Raw genomic sequence first — 20,292 nt, 5'->3', positions numbered from 1 at the left:
AACTGGTAGAGTAATTCCCATAAGACAATTGTGGCATGATTTTTAGTCTAATCCACTCAGCCAATCAGGAACATGAAGAATTAAAGCTTTATCTGCTCCTCAGACCAAAGTTTGTTACATTTACAAAAAACACAACATTTACATTTCACACAGAGCTGATCTGTACCACCGGTGAAAACGAAGCACAGCTCATCTGTTGTTCAGCTTTGCTAAAAGTCTTGGCGTAGTTCAAGGCCCAAAATGATTGAATTTTAAAAGCTGTATAGTCGTAACCTTAGAAAGCGGTACAGTACTAGTTTTCCTCGACATGTTACATCCCAGCTTCCTCTTTCACTTGTACAGGAGCAGAGCAGTGACTGATCACTACAGACCTTTACTGTCATGGGAGCTTCAGCATCACTGTGACGCATCACTGGCTTCAGCTTCTCATAAACTTGTCTATTATGACATACAGAATGAAGTGCACAGGTTCTTTTTCCATTCACCAGCTATAAAGACTCTCCTTGACTGTTACAGTGCTCCCACACCTCAGACCAGTCCTCCCAGTACGCTGCCCACTCAGCACCAATCCAAACGTCTCTCATGGTCTTGAATCATTGCACAAAACGAGGTCGGGAGGTGTGAGCATAAATTAAATGAAACTAGATTTGGTCCATTACTCAAATGTGGTTCTTACTAAACTGAAGAACTGCAAATACAGCTTTTAAAATATGCTTTCATACATTTTGCAGCCTCAGATTTTCCCCACAGGAAAACCACCATGTGTGAAAACCCAGTTAATGTACTAGATTTGGAACTGCCTCATCTCTGACTAGAGAACCCCACCCACCTGCTGCAGATTGAAGCGAACGCCATCGCCTGTTTCCATGTCCCACTGAAGCAGACCTGTGACTGTTTCAGCAGCATGTGAGCCTCTGATCCAGCACAGCCCTGTGCGTTTCTGCACTGCTGGCGATATAAAGGTGCTTCACAGCTGAAGAGTTTTACCACAAAATGCTGCAGAAAACAACTCTACACACATCTACAGCCACAAGTGGATGGGCTTCAGTACCTGCTAGGTAGCATTATATAAACCTATGAGTCAGACCTTTTAAGATCACTCAGAACTCTGGTCACTGACCTGTTTTTACCTTTTACTGCTGATGTAATTTCAGACTTTTCAGGTTAAAGGATCAAACATTAAGGCCGGGGAGCAGCTGCATTCACTACTGGCCTCAGTGTCAAGCTCCCAGTTCACTCCAGATTGAAGCACCTGATTAGTTTTAAGTGATTAGTATGAATCAGAGGGAGGTAGATGCCAGAAATGATTGTTTCTCAACAGAACTCCACCCAGGAAACCAGATTTTAGACTTTCACAATAAAAATCTGATTAATTTTGAGCTACACATCATTTCTAAATTGTGGCTACTTCATTTTTAACAAAACATTTCATATGGTTTCCTCAGGAAAATGGCACCTCATCACCTGCAAATTCCAGGTGCCCTTGTGTTTTGGTTCTTAGAAACAGTCACAGCTGTTAAACTGAAGCAAGGCGTCACAGCAACGCTCGCAGTTTGTTTTCTGCTCTGGGTTCATGGATTCTCCAGACACATGCTCACTTTGGACAGCCCAAACCAGCCAAGTTCAGCTACTAACAGAGGACACAGTTCAGAAATACACTGGCTACATTCGGATGTCTTGTGACTGATATGGACAACATTTGTTTCATGGCTGCTAACCTTCAGTAACTTAGGTCACCATGTTCATGAGCTCCTTCAGCTTTTTAACAGAAACATGTCGTCTGATTCTTTCAATTTACCGTTTCATCTTAGATCTGACGTATTTTGCAGAAAACCCAAAACATTTCCATAAATCCACCTTCACAACCAGTTACCACACAAACTTTGTTTTTAAAAGGACTCGCTGTCATCAACCTGGATGTGACACTGTGCTGATTTTCTCAGATTTAAAAGGTAAAATATAGAAAAGTGTCAGATTTAGTTTAAATCGCTGTAAAGCCCAAAACACCTCAGTGCATCAATACGTATTTAGATAAAGAATCCCATTGAAAAACGGTTGTTTTAAGTTGTGCGGGTGTTGCTGTAAAAGGGTTTCCAGAGCCCGCTGCAACTTGGTCCTTTAAGTGCAACTTACATGCAAACAGTGAAATATGAAATGTCTCCGAGTCCCATCAGACCCGTCTCTTCTCTCCCTCTTCCGGTTTCTCACGTTCTTTACTCGTTTCTTGATGTGATGTCCTGAAAAACAGAAGAGTTTCACTCATTTCTTCTGCTCAGAGGCAGAATGGGATCAAACGTGCTGGACTTGAGACTCACCTCTGTCTTTGCCCTCCTCCACTCGCCCAGCGGGCCTGACTTGGTCAGGACTGAAAAGAGACGGCACAGCACAAATGTTAAGAGTTTTCTCATCCTCTGATTTGCTTTTAAACATCAGTGTGAGGCCTGCAGCTTTAACGCTGATACTAACATTTCTGTATTAGAGCGGCAGGGTTCTTACATTTAAAACGCACTGACCATTTTCATTAAAAAAATGAAAGTGTTTTCCTGTATCCGGTCAAGTGGCAACTCAAAGTCACACATATACTGCTGCTCTAAAATGAAGACTGAATATTAAAATGTCAAATGAAAAAAATTTTATTACATGCAAAACTAAATATTTTACAGATGATCTGCCTATCAGTAAGAAACTTCCATCAACAGATCCACAGCGTTGACAGTGACGGATCCAGTTTAATGTAAACTCACTCATAAATGTTGTCATCGTCATGAACAAAGCTGAGGTGACTGCCGTGCTCCACCACAAACACCTGCACAGAACAACAAGAAGTCAAGTTTTTTCAGAACAATCCAGAAATCCACAATAAAATTCGACCTCTGGTGCAAGGATGGACTTGAGTTCTGACGTCTTGGGACTAAAACAATGAGTTCGGGATTTAAAACATTAAGAGCATTGTGCCTTTAAGAGTAATTACTGCAGGTGTGTCAGCCAATCACACACAAGTTCAAAGTGTCAGAAGTTGAAATATCTGAACAAATGATCGTTAGTTAAGAAGACTAAATAAACAACAGAAACCACTGTCTGTGTTTTCAGTGTGAAAGAGGAATGCACAAAAACAGGTTTTACCCCGAGTACACAGCTGTGAAGATGAAGATGGTGAAGATGACAAAGAGAAAGGCCTTCATCGTTAACCCTGAAACACAAACACATGGGGAGAAGTAAAGCAACACCAGTGAAACAAAACCTCGCAGCTCCGTTTGTGGGCAAGTCTATAAATTCGCATGTGCACTGACAGGGTTCGATTCTCATTAACAAACAACACTGGGGCACTAGTGAAACATTCCCAGTCATCATGATGTCACAGCTCACCTGTGTGCTCAGGTGAGGCCTGACAGCAGCAGTTGCTGGTGTAGAAAAGGGAGGGAGGCGGGACTTCTGAGAGTCCGCCCAGCAACTGAGTGAACTGCTCTGCTGACTGACAGACCTCAGAGCAAATCTCCTCCTGGATGAGCAGCTTCGGGGCAGGGGCCGCTTTGTCAGGAGGACACAGGATCTCTGTCGGGTCTGAAGGAGTGGAAACAACAGAAGATGGACTGTTAGACATTTTTTGGATTCAATTTCTAGCAGTGCTCTTCTTGTACTGCCAACAGTCGCAGCAGACTGCTGGCTGATCATCAGATCCATAACAAGGTTGAACTAAAGCTCCAGCTGTTACCCACCGTATGTAAAGCTGGAGCTGTCATCCAGCTTGCTGTCATTGAATCCAAACCAGGAGGACTCATCCAGCAGGGCCGGGTCTTCCTGGCTGCTCCTGGCCCAGTCCTGGTCTTGGTCGTATTCTCTGTCCGAGTCATTGTCCAGATCTCGGTCCTTGTTGTGTACCGTTCTGAACACACCTCTGAAGACTTTCTCATCCAGCCACGTCTGGCAGCTCTCCGTCACATCGCTCAGCAGACGAGCCAGCGAGCTGCGAGGCCTCCGTCTGCGCCTGAAGATCCTGAAGAAGAAAATGACATGAAACAGTCACACTGCTGGTTGCCGACATGTCAAACTCGTTTTTATTAGTTCCCAGCCTTTACTGTTACGCTCATCAGTGTAAAATGTGTCATTGCATTTGGGCAAGACAATGAGCCCCAGGTTGCCCCCCGATGGCCAGAACAGCACCTTGCAGGGACGGTGCCACCATCAGTGTGTGTGTGTGTGTGTGTGTGTGTGTGTGTGTGTGTGAGTGAGTGAGAGAGAGAGAGAGACTGCCGCCACAGACGGCTGACTCAGTCCTGTAACGGAGACAAATTCCTTATGTGTATAACATACTTGGACAAATAAAGTGATTAGCATTAACTTCATGCTAACTAGCTAGCTTCACCTTCAAAACAGACCAAAACAACTCTTTCTAGTTTACATAATTCTTTTGACATTCAGCACATAATGCAGACAGCGGTTTTTCTTGCTCTGATTATCTATTCTAAATGATTTTTATATGTTTGAAATGATAAAACAATCCCACACTTTAAAGCTACATTAACTGAGATTTAGTACAAAATTGGATAAATCAAATAGAAAATGTTTAGAAGTGTCGTCTCCCTGCTGTCCTATTAGAGGGAGCTTTAAATGACAAATGAATTTAACCATCAGTACGTTACTGTAACTAACTTTGTGTTGCTCTCACCTGACCAGATTCTCCTTGTAGCATACGTTGGTTTTGCAGGGTGTCAGTGACACGTTTCCATCATCATCCCAGGAGAAACTGTCCTCGGTGACAGTGTAGTACCCGTTGGTGAGGAGGCGCGGCGAGCGACGGTCGCCGCCATCCACAGAGGAGTAACAGACGTACGAGGAGTTGGGAGAGAGAAGAGACAGGTCGAGGCTGAGAGAGACACAGAGAGGGACACCAGTATAAAACCAGTCACCTGCAGACTGCAGGGGAGAGCGCGATCAGCTGTAATCTTCCCAGCGATGCACGCCGAGGCAGAACTCTACACAGGTCCTGTTGAACTGAACCCTGGTGCTGCTACTGCCTCATGTGAGACATGACCCCAGGTCAAGCTACGCTTGCTACACGGCTGCCTAATTTCATCTCTGACCTCACTAGGCCACACAAACGCACTTCAGAGCCCGACTATTTGTAACCAACTCCTTTTGAAAATAATGAATGTGATTTCACACAGACCTGAAACTCTGTCGACTGATCCCTTTTAAAAATCTTCTTCTTTACTACATTTAAAAAGGCTCTACATCAGGTTCAGAGGCATCTTTCTAAAGGTATTCAAGGCTTTTATAAAAGAACAGTTTCTGGAGAAGCAAGATGCCTGTGTGTCCTGCACTTTGATTAGGTTTGAATTGATCAGAAGCAAAAGACTAAAACAAAAGGGCGTGGACTGGATCCCACACCTGATACTTTGAGGTCAGGTAGCAGATCTTTGTGTTAAAACCCTGACATAACAACTGTTACATGCTAAACACCAGGACGAAGACACCCAGCGAGTGTTACATGCAGTGTTTTGAACTAAAATGCTAACATTAGCATTAAACTCTGGTTTAAAGCCACATTCACATCATAGAGTTGCACTAACTGTTTGCGAATCAAGTTCACGTTGACAACAAATTTGTATTTATGTGGGGAAGAGATTTCTTTGTAATTTGGATGCAGTGCCCTATTGTGCGCACACGGTATTTTAAGCAGTCACAAGTGGCCCAGTTAGGTTAGTCAGACCTACTCACAAACAGAAATCAAGTGCATATAATTTCTGGTGTGATGCCCTTAAACCTGCACAAAGTAGTTCTGCAGCAGTGACATGTCTGTAGAAGAGTGAGTTTAGAAAGAGGTTAAAGAAGCAGAAATTGTTACCTCTGACAGGAGTGATGGGCCCGCAGCCTTCGCTTTATGGGCGAACCTGAACAACAGACAGAACAGATCAGACCAGGCAAGCTCACTTCTGAAGCAGCTTTCTAGATAAAGACACCATGACTTGTATCAGTCTGAAGAGCCAGAGAACATTCCTGAGCCCAGCCTGGGAAACACAGCCCATGTGACGCTAACAAATACTGTGTAGGAATATGACAGACAGGGAGCTCAGCAGTAGTGGAAGTAGTACTCAGATCAGTGAGGTCTTATTATACTGCATTTTTTTGTATTAAGCCAGTTCTGAAAAGTAACTAGTAACTAAAGTTAAAAAATAAATGTGGTGAAATAAAAAGTAAAATGTAGTGAAGTCAAAGTATGAAGTAACAGAAAATGAAAACACAAGTACAGATACCTCAAAATTGTACTTAAGTCCAGTACTACATGTACTTGACTTTACTGTCCACCACTGGAGCTCAGGCTCTCACACAATGTCACAGCAGCAAAATCATGAATGAAAAGTGACTGAATGTTTGTTTTGCTGTGTCTGCCGTTGGCTACTGTGATTTACTGGTTTCACAGTCAAAGCAAAAAACTGCCTCAATCTCTCACTCTGTTACCGTTTTCTAACAAGAATCACCACTTCTTTTACTCCCCAATATGTTTTATTTAAAAGTGCTGCACATGTATCGTGTGTATGTGACGTTCATGCTGACGTACTTGTAACAGCTCCGGAGAAGAACAGGGACATGTTTGTCTACAGCCAAGTCTCTCCTGTCGATCTGTGGAAGACAACAGCAGCAGTGAGAAACAGGTGGCAAGTCTCCAGCACGGGTCTGTAAGAGTGGACTGATGTTTTCCCACAAAGCCCTTGTTAATGGAACCAAACTTCTCAAAAGTTAACGGACAAGCCTGGTGTTATTTGTTTAAACCCACAGACTCAGACCGACAACCTGCTCTGTCTGTGGCCCTCAGCCCATTAAAAACTTAAAGTATATACAGATATACATTTCTCTTTTTTACAGATTGGTCAGTGACTTCCTAAAACAGCTATTGACTGTAGTTTGGATTAGGCAGGAGGATGGAGTTCTGCTAATCCCTGCAGCTCCTCTCTCCAGGCAAAGCACTGAGGAGATTAACTCAGTCAAGACTCTACAGGCTAATATAAAACTAATCCACAGTGATCGGACAGAAAAAGACAGGCACACAGCAGATGTTTGTTAAGCCTCACCTTCAGACTGGTTCCCACTCAGATCTCAGTGTGGTCTCGGTTCTCAGCGATGTGTTGTCCGCTGTGGTTCTCTCACACCCTGTGCCGACAAAGCAGCAGCAGCTTGAGGAAAAGAATGCAGAAAGAAAAACAGAGGGGCTGTGACTCTGAGCTCACGTTTCCTGTTAACTCCTTCTCAGCTGGGGAAGCGTCACTGGGGGATCAGGCACCGAGCTGGACAAGTTTTGTGCCCATGTCTACTTTACTAAATCCTTCACAGTGGCCACAACTAGAGCTGCAACAGCTGATTGACAAAGAATTAATCAGCAACTACTCTGATAATTAATCCTTTAAGTCATTTGACATAGATGGAATAACTTGCTGTGTTTTCATACCTTACATGTACTGGTTCTGCATGTTGTAGATTTCTACAATCAAGAAAAGAAGACAAAGATAAACTTCTTTTGTTGCCACAGCCATGTTGTTTCCTGTTACTTCACACACACATCAGACCACGAGACGCTGACGCTCTCTCTACAGTCTAATATGTAAAACCTGACTTTTCAAACTGTTGCCTAACAATCTGCAACAGATTAGCGGTATATAGGATTAGCTGTGGTCATTTGATTCTAATCAAATGAGTCCAATCGCTATAAGACATGAGGGCTGGTGTAAATTAACCCACAAACAATTGAGCTAAACTAACAAAGAGTTTCCATTAAATATGAAAAAAAACAACACAATTTATGTTTTCTTGGGCTTTTTGTTTGCCCTAATAAAACGTGAGTAGTAACACTGTGCTTCTCTTATTAGTTCTGAGCAAAATCTGTTGCATTATAAATTTTTTTGATGCCTTTATTTTCAGGTTGTTGTTTTCTTCCTAGCTCATCTCTGTGTACAGTACTCTGACGTACATAAAACAAGCAATCACTGTTTTTAAATGTGCTCCACAAACTAATTGGTTTGACTAGATTTTGTGTTTGTTAAAGTATCATGACTGGAAATCTGGGCCTACTGCACGTTCCTGCTGTGTTTACAGACATTTCTGATGTAAACAAACCTGTGTGTAACAATCTAGAATGGCACATTTCAGTCCTGTCTTGACTCTTTGGATCACATATGGTACCTTTAAAGCTCAGTACGGAGTGACTGTGGGTAGCCTCACTTACCAGAAGCAGACTGGTAGCTAGGCTAACCACATCCTGACTCTATAGCACCCACAGCTCAGAAAGCAATTAAGTTTTTTGTTTTGCACAACTATTACTGTAAAGGTGCAAACTGTGGTGAGAATGCACCTTTTCATCATCAGTGTGAAGCATCTAAATCTGCTACATAAACACTGTGCTCCTTCTGAGGCACCTTACCCTCTCACCCTCCTCTGTTTCAGCTGAAAAATGCACTGTGATTTAAACCAACACAAACAGTACACCCCCCAGGATTCTTCCCATCCTGTTTCCCAGAATGCCTTGCATCAGCAGCCTGTCTCCGTTGGAGCTGCTGATGCTGGAGGGAAACGCGTAGCAGGAAACGAGAGATGGATCAAACCATTTCAGCTCCATCACGGACACTGCGCTGCCGGGAGCGTCCCCGTTACACCTCTGTGACATTTAAACACGAGCCCGCTGCTGGTTTGACCGCACAGGGCAGAATTTCTAAACCCTTGTTGTAATTTGACAATTTTTAATATTAGTTTAGTGCTTTTTTTATTACTTAAAACTATATTTGGCAAGTGTCTCATACTGTGTTTGTTGTCCTTAAAGTTCTAGAAAATTATCATTTCTTTAATACTACTAATATTATGGCTTCACGATTTTTTTCAGCTGCAATAATTCCCAAAATATTTCCATGATACAAATCAATACAATGATGTGGTATTGCTGTTGGTATCGCCCTAAAATCCTACACGATTATAAAATAACATTAAAACATGCATTGCACCTTAATATAGTAATTCATCTTTGCCATAATGCAATTTAAGAAACCAACTACAATTAGACAAAGTCTTAGAACTGTGATTAAAATAACGTCACGGTTTAACACTGTCCAACCAAAAGCTTAAACAGTGTCGGTTTTGTACTTTATATTTTTAAGTTGACCTCAGAATCTCCTGTACAAACGCGGACAAAGAAAAATAACGGGACTGAACTCACCGGTTTATTTTCCTCCCGGTTTCTCTGCCGGGGGTTTGAAGAAAACGTCGTCTTCCTGCTTTTTTTGTTGTTTTAAAACTGATTTTCTTGTGGACAATGAAACGACTCGGACTCGCAGCTGTTACCGAGCCTCGCCCACACACAGAAAACACCAGCAGCTGCCAAATTAAAACAAAACAATACAGGTTCCGGTCAGAGCTTTCAGAGTAAGAGCGATGATAACCGATATTTAAATAAGCATGATTTTTAATCTATATGCAATGTTCTCAAATGTAATAAAAGGTTTTGTATTAAATACTATCTCAATTATGATGAAAGTGTCCAGACGTGTTCCTGTAGTTTAGTTCAACTGAACTATATAAATAGGCAGATTGTGAAACAGATGTAACAGTATAATAAACATTGACAAATATAAGCAAAATAAAGCAGCACTTGTCTTAAATGTACCGATGTCAGTAAACATTACAGTTTCTAAACGCAGCTCTCATTATGAAACCAATACAGTACTACGTGATCCTGTCTTTCGAGCATATCCATTGTTATTGACTTACTCTTTTATTTGTTATCACCTTATTTTGAAGGAACAAGACCATAATGTCCGGTGTAAACTCGACTTCCTTCAAGCTGCTGCAGAGGAGGAAGGTTTAAACTTAAAGCTTTTAAATTAAAATGAGACCCAACAAAGTTCAGAATTAATCCATCATCTTCTGGCAACTAGTGTCCAGTTCACTCACATTCAAAGATTCTGTGGCTTCAAATTCACTTCAGACTTTTGATAATAGTTATCAGTGTTTATTTTCTGGTACACAAGTGGTATTAAATATTTAAAAAAAAATAAAATCAGTAAATATTCACAACAAAAGACAAAACTGATTAATTGTTCAACTATAAATGTTGAATAGCTGCAGAACTGCACAGATAAAGTTTAGTTTTCAGTTTTTAAGTCAGACTCCATTAAGCTTTAAGACTGTGGCATCATGAGACTCAACACTTAAGTTACAGTAAGAAAAGCATGAAACCTGGTGGATTCTGGTTTCTGTTGCAGTACTGAGACTAAGCGAAGAGACCGGCGGCAGGCTCGGCGATGTTTGTGGCGTGCATGTCGCGAGTCATGTTGGACTTCTCTCTGAGTTTGGCCTGCAGAAGCGCTTGCTCCACGACGCCGATCCTCTTGTCCATCCAAATGATCTCCTGCTTCAGCTTCGTCAAACTCTGCTTGATCTTCACCACCGGAGCTGAGGGACACAGACACAAGAACAGAGTGTAAACACTGAATAATGTGAGTGGACAAACAAACAAACAAAGGGTCTGACCTCCATCATACATGCTGCTGCCTTTCTCCTCCATCTCCTGCTTCACTTTCTCCAGCTCCTCACTGATCTGAAACACACACAGAGAAGGTCAAACTGTCTCTGAATGAAGAAATGCCTAAAAAGAAAAAAGATGAAATCCAGTTAACCATCGGGTTTTTAAATGAAATCCCAGCAGCCTGGGTGCAGACATTTTCCTGCATATTCTTCAACAGTATTAATTCTGTGACTTTTGAGCCTCCAGTAAATGCTTGTCCTAACTGCTTTTATTGCATTCATCTATTCTTCTTCTATCATTGTTTTATGTACTGATGCTGCTCTTCTAATGCTTTATCATGTTCACTAAATATGGTTTTAAAGGCCCAGTTAAATTCATACAAAGTAAAAGAAAAATCTGCAAAAAGTGTTTATTATTGGATCAAAACCAAGAAGATGTGCCTGATGAATGATATTAAAATGCTAGACGATGTGTTCACTTACCTCTGCCAGGACTCTGGTTCTTTCAGTCACTCCTCCGCTGGCCTGCTGGTAGCGCTCCTTAGCCTGGTAGAAGAGACAACTGCTGAAATGTACACGTGAAAACTACAGGATCTTTGGCTGTAGGAACCTTGTAACCTTTAGCAGTAAACTGCAGGATTCTGCTCCCAGAGCACTTTAATACCTGTGTTACAGTCATACTCACTGATTGAGGGCCCTTTGGTTATTTATTACAATATCACAGTTGGTCAGTACTTCCCAGCCTTATATACTGTAACAATAGATCCTAATGATATAATTGATTTAAATCACATGAGCTGGATAAGCAGAATAAAATGGATGGAAGGATTAACAAGGAAACCTGATGAATTTGCTTAAGGTTTTGCTAAGATGTGCTAAACCCCTTGGCCACTGGGAGCTGATGGTCCTCCTGAAACGCCACACAAAGGGTGAAACAGTTTCCTGCAGCTCAACCCACTGATGCAACAATCCCACTTTTAATTTATATCTTTATTTAGGCTCCCAACAGCCTGCAGTCATGTTCAAACATTTTTATAACTGGCAAATGACTTTAAGACTTCGTAATAGTCGAATCTGATTCATACAGCCCAGTATCACAAAAATCTACTTCCAGTAGCTCGGTACTTAGACCCTGGAATCGAATTAGGTAAAACACCCCAAAAAATGGAAAGAAACCTCAGGAAGAGCACCAAAGCTGGCTCCTCTTCCAGGACCAGACATGCAGTACAGAAGAAGTCACACTAGATGTACAGCATCGGGACCTTCTAAGGCCTTTTTTGGAGGAAACTGATTTCAGTGGTTTTGCAGTTACACTGAAAAGCCCAGCTGCACAAACTTAGCTCTGTGCTGGAGTATCGTCATGTGTCATCAGAACCAAGACAAGTTGGAACACCACTGCTTCAACTCTGAAATCCTCACTAGAGCAGCTATACAAAGAAATGAGAAACATGGTTTCATCATCATCCTGACCTTCTGGTACAAGAGCTGGAGTGTGTCCCCATTTGTCTGGTTTGATGTGAAGGTGACTTTGTCTGGGGTTTACCTCGCTGAGTTTGGCCAGAGCGCTGCGGTAGTCCTGGATCAGATGATCCATCTGGTTGTTGATGTATTTCTCTCTGCTGCTCACCTTCTCCTGAGTCTTTCCGATGTCCTCCTGCAGTTTGTCCAGGTAGCTCTGCAAGGAATGAGTGAGGACACACCAGGACAACATGAGGACACAAAACTGGATATCATGAAGGATGTCTCCAGTGAAGAAACCCATCACTTTTAAGGTTCAGTCCACATCACCAAAGAGCTCTACAGTAGCTTCTGAAAAACTGTTTCCTCAAGGAAACAAGAGGAATGATTTTTCTCTGGCTGTCAGGTGATTGACAAGAGACAGTTTAACATAATGCTGAGCTTATAAGAAAACAACTCCAATCTCATTGCCCTGAGAATGTAAGGTTAAACAACAATCTGATCATCGTAGCTTCAGGGTGTCCAGTGTGGGATGGCAGGTGTGGTGGTGTAATGTCAGCTGTTGGCTCTTCACACTTAGTGTCTCACTCGGGTCATTTACTTCCATGAGCTGTCACAGCTTCCATTGTCTGTTACATCAGTCTTGTAAATTTAAAAACACACTTTCGACTTACTTCTATAATTTGAATGTCCCTGCTTTGCCCTGTTTTTCTTCTTCACTATCAGTCAATGGTGGAACTACCCAATGCAGTGTATTGATGGTATTAGAAAAGACACTACCCAATGCAGTGTATTGATGGTATTTCACAAGACGTAGTACTGCAGTATCTTGCCATATCAGTTCTGTATGTTGTAATAAAGATGTCACACAGAAGAGAACTGTTGTAGTGAAGATGAATGTTAATAAGTGTGCACAAGGATTCAACACTGTCCCTACAGACAGAGTCCAGCAGGTGGAGCCAAAGACACAAAGACACAAAGACCGACTGCAGTTAATTACTGAACCAGGTCGGCGAACGCACCTTTGCCTCTTTGAGCGAAGACTTGATCTCATCTTGATGTTGATGCATCTGGTCCACATGGATCCTCCAGTCCTGCAGACCAGCACACACCAGAAGAAAACTGAAACAAGCTACAAACACACACTTTGTCATAATATAAATCCTCAAGATTGATTCATTAAATTGTAGATTTTATCCACAGCGTTTATGTACTACGATTACATACTCACTTTGGAGTTTGGTACATCTTGTTTTACTGCCTAAACTGAAAGGCGATAACATATGACTTTTACCATAATAATATTTAATTGTAGTAATACAGTACTTTGTATTTGAGCACATTTTGATAACCACAGTTTATCTCAAAAGACATTTGGCTCTGTGACTGCATCGACAGGCAGATGACAGACTGCTGCCTTCAGGGACCAGTGAGACACTGAAATGAGACTGTAAATCTGCTTTGGAGTCTGCCTCTCTCCTTCAGTTAGCCGCAGCCTCAAGTCCACTCAGAAAAGCTGTTGTTCCACCTCCTGCCTGCTCAGACTTTAAATTGAAATTGACTTTGTTAATCGAATGTGCTCCCTCGGTGTCTAATGTAAATGTAGAGCAACGACCCCGAGTTCTTTGCTTTTCACTCACCTTAGAAAGTGAGTTCTTTGCTTTTCACTCACCTTAGAAACAGTAAAACAGTCACAGTAAAACAGCAGCTTGTGTTTAAACAGTTTGAAATCTGACATGAGATCAGTTTGTTACTGATTCAACCTGAGGCGCAGCCAGCAAAGATTTTGACAGATGTGGGACAGATGCTGGTGTGGGGATGGATGAATCTATTGTTCTATTTCAGATGCTGCTAAACAACCAGCTCCAAACAAACTGCTACTGATATTGACTTTGTACATTGTGCAGTTGAAGTTCAGTTCATCTGCAATGAGACCCTGCAGCTCTTCTCATCACCAGCCCGCTCATCTACTACTCTACTGATGCACAAAATCTAGAGTTGGGCTGTAACTAACTACATTTAGTCAAACACTGCACTTAAGTAAAGATGTGAGGTACTTGTGGAGTGTTTCCATTTTGTACTTCTACTCCATGTAATTCATCTGACAACAACATACAAAGTAGTTCACATTAGCAGCAGCACTTTATTTTGAAGGTCCTGTTATTTCAGAGTCATAAAAATATGTGTAAAAAAGTACAAATTATATGTAAAGTATGGACAATATTCAGAGAGTTATTTGAGTTGAATTAGTTAAGTTTGATTTTCATTCACTGATTTGCGGCCAGTATCTTAATGACTGACTACGAGACTAATGTCTAAGTAATGCTAGCAATTTATTGGACCTAATTAAAAGTGTGCCAATTCCTTAAATTAATACCAAACCACACTCCATTATTTTCAGTAATCTTCAGATGAATTTACATTTACATATCAGATACTTTATAGGGGATTAGGGGAAACTCTGGGACCTGCAAAATAAAGTATTCTAAAGTCGCAAACAGGAGAAGCAGCTCAAACTGATCCTGGATCAGGTCTAGGAGTGAAGCTGGCTCAGACAACCTGAATGACCTCTGAGCCCCAGGTGACGGTGGTGTTCAGATGAGCGTTCACCTTGTTGTCGGTCCTGATGGTGACCTTGAGCTGTGGCAGGACTCTCTCCACCTCCAGATTCCACTCTGCCGCATCAACAGTTGACTCCAGGATCTCATCGGGTTTAGAGGATGGTTCCGCTTCCTGTCAGGGAACAAACAGCAAACATTTCTGAATCAGGTTTCAGGTTGGCTGAAAATGGAGCTCTCAATAAAATATGCAGTTAGATGAGCTTTAGAAACTGGTTTGATTCATCAAGTCATGTAACAGAATTTAAATCCTCAGGTTTCCAGGTGAACCCACAGTGTGAGTGGTCCGTAGCTTCAGAGCCTCCAGATCCATCACAGTCTCCTCCTCATCATCATCAGGCTCCTCCTGAGTTTATATACACACACAGAAATATTCATGAGCTTTACTCAGATTCACAACAGGTTCCAAAGACAATATCACTAATTTACACCATCACAAGACTAAAACATGAAAAGTAAAATATCACTGCCCAAGTCTGGAGACTGCACCGATGGCCACAGAAACAAAGTGAACCCTCTGTGTGAACCAGATTTTAACCTTTTACTTTTCCTGAACGGATCATTCCTGAATTACATAAAACTTCAGTACATTCAGGTCATTTAAAACTCCCCTAAGACAAAAATTGTTTCACAGACTGAACCTTCATTTTTGCATCATGACATTATTTTAATATCTGCTATAGAAATTATGAACCAGTAGTTCAGTTTGTAGAGCTGTAAGAGAATCTCATTGTTCACAGTTGTGGGTGTAACAGCAGTGTCAAAAAAAGTAATTAACATCAAGCTCTGATCTAATGTTAAGAGATAATACAACAGACAAACCTGTCTGGAATCAAACAGGTACAAAGTTCAGAGTAACTACTAAACATTTCACATGAGCAGTACCACGAAAAAAGAAAAAGAAATGAGGGACACTGACAATCATCTCCTCCTCTACTTTGCTGAGTGTGAGCTCGGCATCATCCTCTATCACAGACTCTTCTTCTGTGGTTTCTGTTGGGTAGTTTGGTCTGGAAAGAAAAAAAAAACCCATCAACACCATCTGCTTCTCCTGAATAAAAAGTGCAAACAAATTCACTGTAAACAGAATCAGTTTTTTTTTGTTTGTTTGTTTGTTTGTTTGTTTTTACAGCCAAACATCTGAACTGAAATGTTCAAATCACAGCCTTTCAGGCCTGAGAAAAAACTTGCTTGTAACCAAAAGTAAATAAAAACTATAAGTTTAAAAAAAGAAGAGACTGCCATGCTCAGGGGTGAGGGGAGAATGCTTTATACAGGTGAGGAGAGGAGAAATGTCCAAGTACCTTCTGAAGGAAAAGCCCTTCCTCCTCAGAGCCTCCTCAGCCAGTCGGTCCAACACCAGGCACACGTATTCACCCGAGCCAGTTTTTAGTTTGGAGGGCGGGAAGTCCACCTTAACACCCTGACAGACAAAGTGAGGGGTCAGTCTCCTGTACTCTCATATCTGTGATGTCTTAGAACAGCATCTGACACAGAGAGGTCACACTCAAACACACTGGCACATCATTTATTGCTCCATATTTAATTAAACCATTTTATTCACCTGTCAAATCACAGAGAATCTAAGTTTCCATTAAACGATAACTGTGACACTTTTTAGTTTTTATTCTGAGTCACGTGAGGCAGACACTAAATTCTGAAAGAGACAAATATAGCAACAAAAAACTGTCAACTACAGAAGCTTGTATAGTCCGGAGGGCTGCATATTGTTTATCTAATACCGGTGCTGATATGACACCAAAACTACACTATGCCTGATCGGGCCATGAAACACAAAGATGTTTTACAAATTTGACATTAGAAGCCAAAGTTGTCAAATATTAAGTGCTCTCTGAACACAAGGACTCCTCTAGAACAACAATTACAACACAACAAAAACCTGGAAGAATTCATTTTAATCAGGAATTGTCTGACCAAAAACTGTGTCAATAAGATTATGAATCTCACCAGACATTTGGTGCCAATTTTTGGTACTTATCTTGTACTATTTTTTGACATTTTTAGTGCCAAAATTACTGAAAGTAAAACTGAGGTTGAATATGCAGTTTCGATTCACAGCAACAATGTTTCTTGCTTTTCCTTGATCAGATGGTTTCAATGCGATTTCAGACCGTATTTTATTTGAGCTTTGCCTTCTTTAAAGTGGAGGTAGGAAGGTACTGTTTTATCGGTACAGAAACCCACAGCATTGTATGTGGCATTGGTGTGGCACTGAGTTGCTTTTTTAAAATTTTATCTCTCGTTTCAGTTAAAAGTAGTCTGTCAACATAAAGCGACTTTGAGCAGTGAGAGCACATTTTCACAGGTGCAAAACAATAACAGCCTATCAGTGATAAGACTGTGTGAGTTGGTTGATTTCACACAGTTCTTGAAAGGCTAAAAACTATATTCATATACTGATTTTGCTGTATAAAACCCATTTTATTGCCTGAACAGGAGTTCTGATTTTATTTCAGCTGTTGCAGACAGTTTTTGCATGGGAATGAAAGGATGTTCCTGTGTTTTACAGCTGACAGAGCTGAGCATCACTTACGAAAGCCCTGAGCTCTGCCAGGATGTTGGACAGGGTGGCATTGGGCTCATCGTACTCCTGAGGCTCAGTGAATGGTCTCCCTGCAGCGTTGATGAGCCACGCTGCGATGATGGTGAACATGTAGAACTGCTCACCCGGGTTGGATGCCACGTATGGACTTGACACAAAATAATGTCTGATAGCAGAAAACAGAGGGGAGACCATAAGGAGTAATATTTTATATTTGCATGTAGTTTATGTGAAAGATTTTACACTTATTATGAACAACTACTGACTGTTAGTGGTTACTTCTGGTGAAATCACAGTACAATTAAAAAAGGAACTGATTTATTTGGAGTCCAGTTAACGTTAAAAAAAAAAAATAGAATTGCACACTCGCGAGATCCAAACGTTTTGGCTAACTGGCTAGAGTTAAGTTATTTCTCACCTGGACAGGTTCTTCATGTTGTGTTTGGCCAGAACTTCCTCCTCATAATTTAACATCTTCAGCTTCTCGAGTAAACCCTCCATCACCACAAACACCTTGTGGGCTGCTCCGGGACCGCGGTCATCGTCATCTCCCCGTCTACCGTCATCCGCCATCGTTTGTTGTTTGCCAGCCGACAGTCAGACAACTAAATGTTAAAATAAACAAAGACGAAATCAGTTTTTGGATATCTTTAGCCAGCTAGCTGTGGCCCGGTTTGTTTGGCTTCCTCAGCGTTGTCAGGCAACCAAGAGCTAACGCTAGCTGGCTATGCAGCTAACGTCAGGACAAACGACATTAGCAAAACGTAGATTCAAACTCATAACTCAGTCTGCGGGATATATACAGGCCAACAAGTCACAACGCGTCATGATTACAGAAATTAAAGCACTGAATTGGTTAACACCATCAGCTAGCTAAACTCTCAACATCGGCTTTAAGTCCTTCCGTAGAGACCTTCAGTATAAAAGCCGCTTTTCAACAGATTTAAAGCTTAAACATTTCATTAGAACAAAAGTAGATTAAAAAACTATTTTCAGTGAATGAGCTATAAAAATGTAGTTATTGACTTTGTTTGAAAATTCCACTTTCGAGAAATTTATTCACCTTATTCAATTATGAGTCACTATTAAACAAAATATGAATAATTCTTAAGCTTCCGAAGCTAGAATACAAAAATAGATATAACTTTGCAAAACAAGATTTTTTTCAGCCTGAGCCTGACAGTGACTTTATTACTTCAACCTAAAGGATCTGAATACCACTCCCACCCCTTACTTTGCACAAAGATCACTGAAAATTAAGATATATTTGTGGATCGGAACTGGATTTGTTCACTTTGCTTTGTGAACAGACAACTGGGGGTGATCATACATCCTCTATTTTTAATATATTAGAATCAATTTCTTATATTTTAGCCATTCATCCTTCCCATACATTCCATCCAACTTCAACACAACCTTATGGAAGCATAATACAGAGTTTCCACCTGTTAAAACACACACACACAGTGGATGTATGCGTGCATCCGTGCATATCAGTGAATAATTTACAACTCCAGTCCCCTGCGGTGCAGCAGCAGCAGCAGTGCAGGGAGGGAGGGGGCGCTTGTTTCATCTGCATGCTGCTCCCTGCCTGTCTATTAGCACACAGGTGGAGCTCTCTGGTGACTGTCTGATTGACAGGCCTTCTGACTGCCCACTGACATCACCTCCACTGACTCAGCTGAGCTAAGATATGCAATTATACAAACATATGGAGGTGTGGGTGTGGTGCAGGTGTATTATAGAAATAGACACTATTTACAGCCAGACTAGATCCAGGATGCGTTTAGCCTAGCTTAGCACAAAGACTGGAAACAGAAAAAAACTGTTAGATTAGCTCCACTACAAGATGAAAATCCAACAGGGATGGGGCGGTAGACTCTGAATGCTGTTTCAGAATTCTCATCTCACACTGCAGATATTTCTACCCACCCGGTGTTGCCAGTGCTGGTGGTTAATACTAATCAGTGCCGACATGTCAATTAAAGATGTTCAAGAAAAAAGTGAAACCAAGCCAGTTAAAGATAAACTTGCCACATTTCTCTGTAGAAACAGTTACTGAGATGGAGAATGCAAAACACACACAGAAGTCTGGCAGGCAGGTGAAGATTAAGAGTGTATTGAACAGTTTATTGGAAACAGAGGCTTACATTTAGTCTAGGCAGGCAAAGCTGAGCAGGGAGAGACTGAGGCAGAGTCCAACCACAGTCAATGCCAAGCTGACAGTCCAGATTAATGATAAGGCTTAGGCAAACTGAGAGCATGAGCTACAACACAGAGAATATAACAAGAAATGAATATTGGTTGCTGCCTTATAAAGTGAGGTGATTGCACAGATAAAAAGCAGGTGAGTGTGGGTGGAGCAGAAAACAGGAACAAAGGCAAGGGGAATGAGAGGGAAGACACAGGGTGGAGACAACAAACTGAATCATGCACAAGGTACAAATATAACCACACATTTACATGAATTAACACATACTGTATAAAAATTAAAAACCTCTAACGTGTGAAGCCATCTAGCCGGAGGCTGTCACATCGGTATTTTTTGAATATTGTGGAGCAGCTGTGGCTCAGGGCCAGAGCGGATTCACCTCTGATTGCAGGAATGGTGGTTTGATTCCCGGTCTCTCTAGTCCAAGTGTCCTTGGGCAAGACACTGACACTCAAATTGTTCCCGGCACCCAGGCCAACGCCTTGTGTTTGAGCATGTGGGTGAATTTGTAAAGTGGTTTGTCCAGTGCTAAATAAGTGCAGTCCATTTTAATAATATTTCAGTTATTATGGACAATATTAATAATCTCTTGACCAGTTTCTTGGCTCAAGTCTGTTTATCACAGCGACACATGTGATTCATTATTCATATAAAAAGTATCAGCTGATTATAAACCCTCACACCGACATCCAGCTACTGTTAATGACTCTCCTCCAGATGCCCACACATCAGACTCACCCCTGAGAGAGTCTTTACGCAGCCTGAGCAGAAAGGAGACCCGGCTTCAGCTCTGCTCTGGTGTGATTACAGGCTCAGTGCAGCCAGTCACCATGTCAGCCTGTGTCCTGGCCTCCTTTTCTTGGCTTTCCAGCATTCGATGGAGAGGTAATTTGGAGGAGAGGCAGAAGTGGATCCCTGGCCTAACCTGAGCGAGG

The 20,292-nt window shown here is 41.6% G+C and overlaps 2 protein-coding genes across 9 annotated transcripts; both read right to left on the bottom strand.

Annotated features, from left to right (window-relative positions):
- Positions 1 to 1,793: 1,793 nt before the first annotated feature.
- On the bottom strand, positions 1,794 to 9,260 carry tmem71 (transmembrane protein 71). Of its 2 annotated transcripts, XM_020617727.1 has the most exons (12): positions 9,200 to 9,259; positions 7,445 to 7,477; positions 7,071 to 7,172; positions 6,560 to 6,621; positions 5,846 to 5,891; positions 4,667 to 4,864; positions 3,717 to 3,994; positions 3,367 to 3,561; positions 3,124 to 3,190; positions 2,745 to 2,806; positions 2,316 to 2,365; positions 1,794 to 2,237 (listed from the first exon to the last, which is right to left on the bottom strand). In XM_020617727.1, the coding sequence occupies exons 4-12, from the start codon at positions 6,588 to 6,590 to the stop codon at positions 2,214 to 2,216; spliced, it is 951 nt and encodes a 316-aa protein (XP_020473383.1). In that variant the 5' UTR covers positions 6,591 to 6,621; positions 7,071 to 7,172; positions 7,445 to 7,477; positions 9,200 to 9,259; the 3' UTR covers positions 1,794 to 2,213. The 2 variants fall into 2 exon arrangements, with proteins under 2 accessions (XP_020473383.1, XP_020473382.1); XM_020617726.1 differs by lacking the exon at positions 7,445 to 7,477 and having other exon boundaries at positions 9,200 to 9,260.
- A 3-nt stretch (positions 9,261 to 9,263) lies between these two features.
- On the bottom strand, positions 9,264 to 19,438 carry ift57 (intraflagellar transport 57 homolog (Chlamydomonas)). 7 transcript variants are annotated; one of them, XM_020617715.1, is made up of 12 exons: positions 17,564 to 18,069; positions 17,137 to 17,311; positions 15,887 to 16,005; positions 15,502 to 15,592; positions 14,857 to 14,928; positions 14,575 to 14,697; positions 12,987 to 13,058; positions 12,050 to 12,181; positions 10,990 to 11,052; positions 10,513 to 10,579; positions 10,219 to 10,434; positions 9,264 to 9,357 (listed from the first exon to the last, which is right to left on the bottom strand). In XM_020617715.1, exons 1-11 carry the CDS (start codon positions 17,716 to 17,718, stop codon positions 10,253 to 10,255), a joined length of 1,251 nt encoding a protein of 416 aa, XP_020473371.1. In that variant the 5' UTR covers positions 17,719 to 18,069; the 3' UTR covers positions 9,264 to 9,357; positions 10,219 to 10,252. The 7 variants fall into 7 exon arrangements, with proteins under 7 accessions (XP_020473371.1, XP_020473372.1, XP_020473374.1 ...); XM_020617716.1 differs by lacking the exon at positions 9,264 to 9,357 and adding an exon at positions 19,296 to 19,438 and having other exon boundaries at positions 9,985 to 10,434; positions 17,564 to 17,750; XM_020617718.1 differs by lacking the exon at positions 9,264 to 9,357 and adding an exon at positions 18,591 to 18,666 and having other exon boundaries at positions 9,985 to 10,434; positions 17,564 to 17,750.
- Between the last annotated feature and the right edge of the window lie 854 nt (positions 19,439 to 20,292).

The sequence above is a fragment of the Monopterus albus genome, unplaced genomic scaffold (assembly GCF_001952655.1).
Source record: "Monopterus albus unplaced genomic scaffold, M_albus_1.0 scaffold193.1, whole genome shotgun sequence".
Taxonomy (NCBI): Eukaryota; Metazoa; Chordata; class Actinopteri; order Synbranchiformes; family Synbranchidae; genus Monopterus; species Monopterus albus.
This window is presented reverse-complemented; position numbering and strand designations above follow the sequence as displayed.

Coding starts and splice junctions, on each gene's coding strand:
- tmem71 (XM_020617726.1), bottom strand. CDS start 6,590: ATGTCCCTGTTCTTCTCCGGAGCTGTTACAA. Junction 3,562..3,716: donor CAGCTCCAGCTTTACATACG/GTGGGTAACAGC, acceptor CCACTCCTTCAG/ACCCGACAGAGATCCTGTGT. Junction 2,238..2,315: donor GGAGGAGGGCAAAGACAGAG/GTGAGTCTCAAG, acceptor TCTGTTTTTCAG/GACATCACATCAAGAAACGA.
- ift57 (XM_020617716.1), bottom strand. CDS start 17,718: ATGGCGGATGACGGTAGACGGGGAGATGACGATGACCGCGGTCCCGGA. Junction 17,312..17,563: donor AACATGAAGAACCTGTCCAG/GTGAGAAATAAC, acceptor TTCTGCTATCAG/ACATTATTTTGTGTCAAGTC. Junction 12,182..12,986: donor CTTCGCTCAAAGAGGCAAAG/GTGCGTTCGCCG, acceptor CATTCCTTGCAG/AGCTACCTGGACAAACTGCA.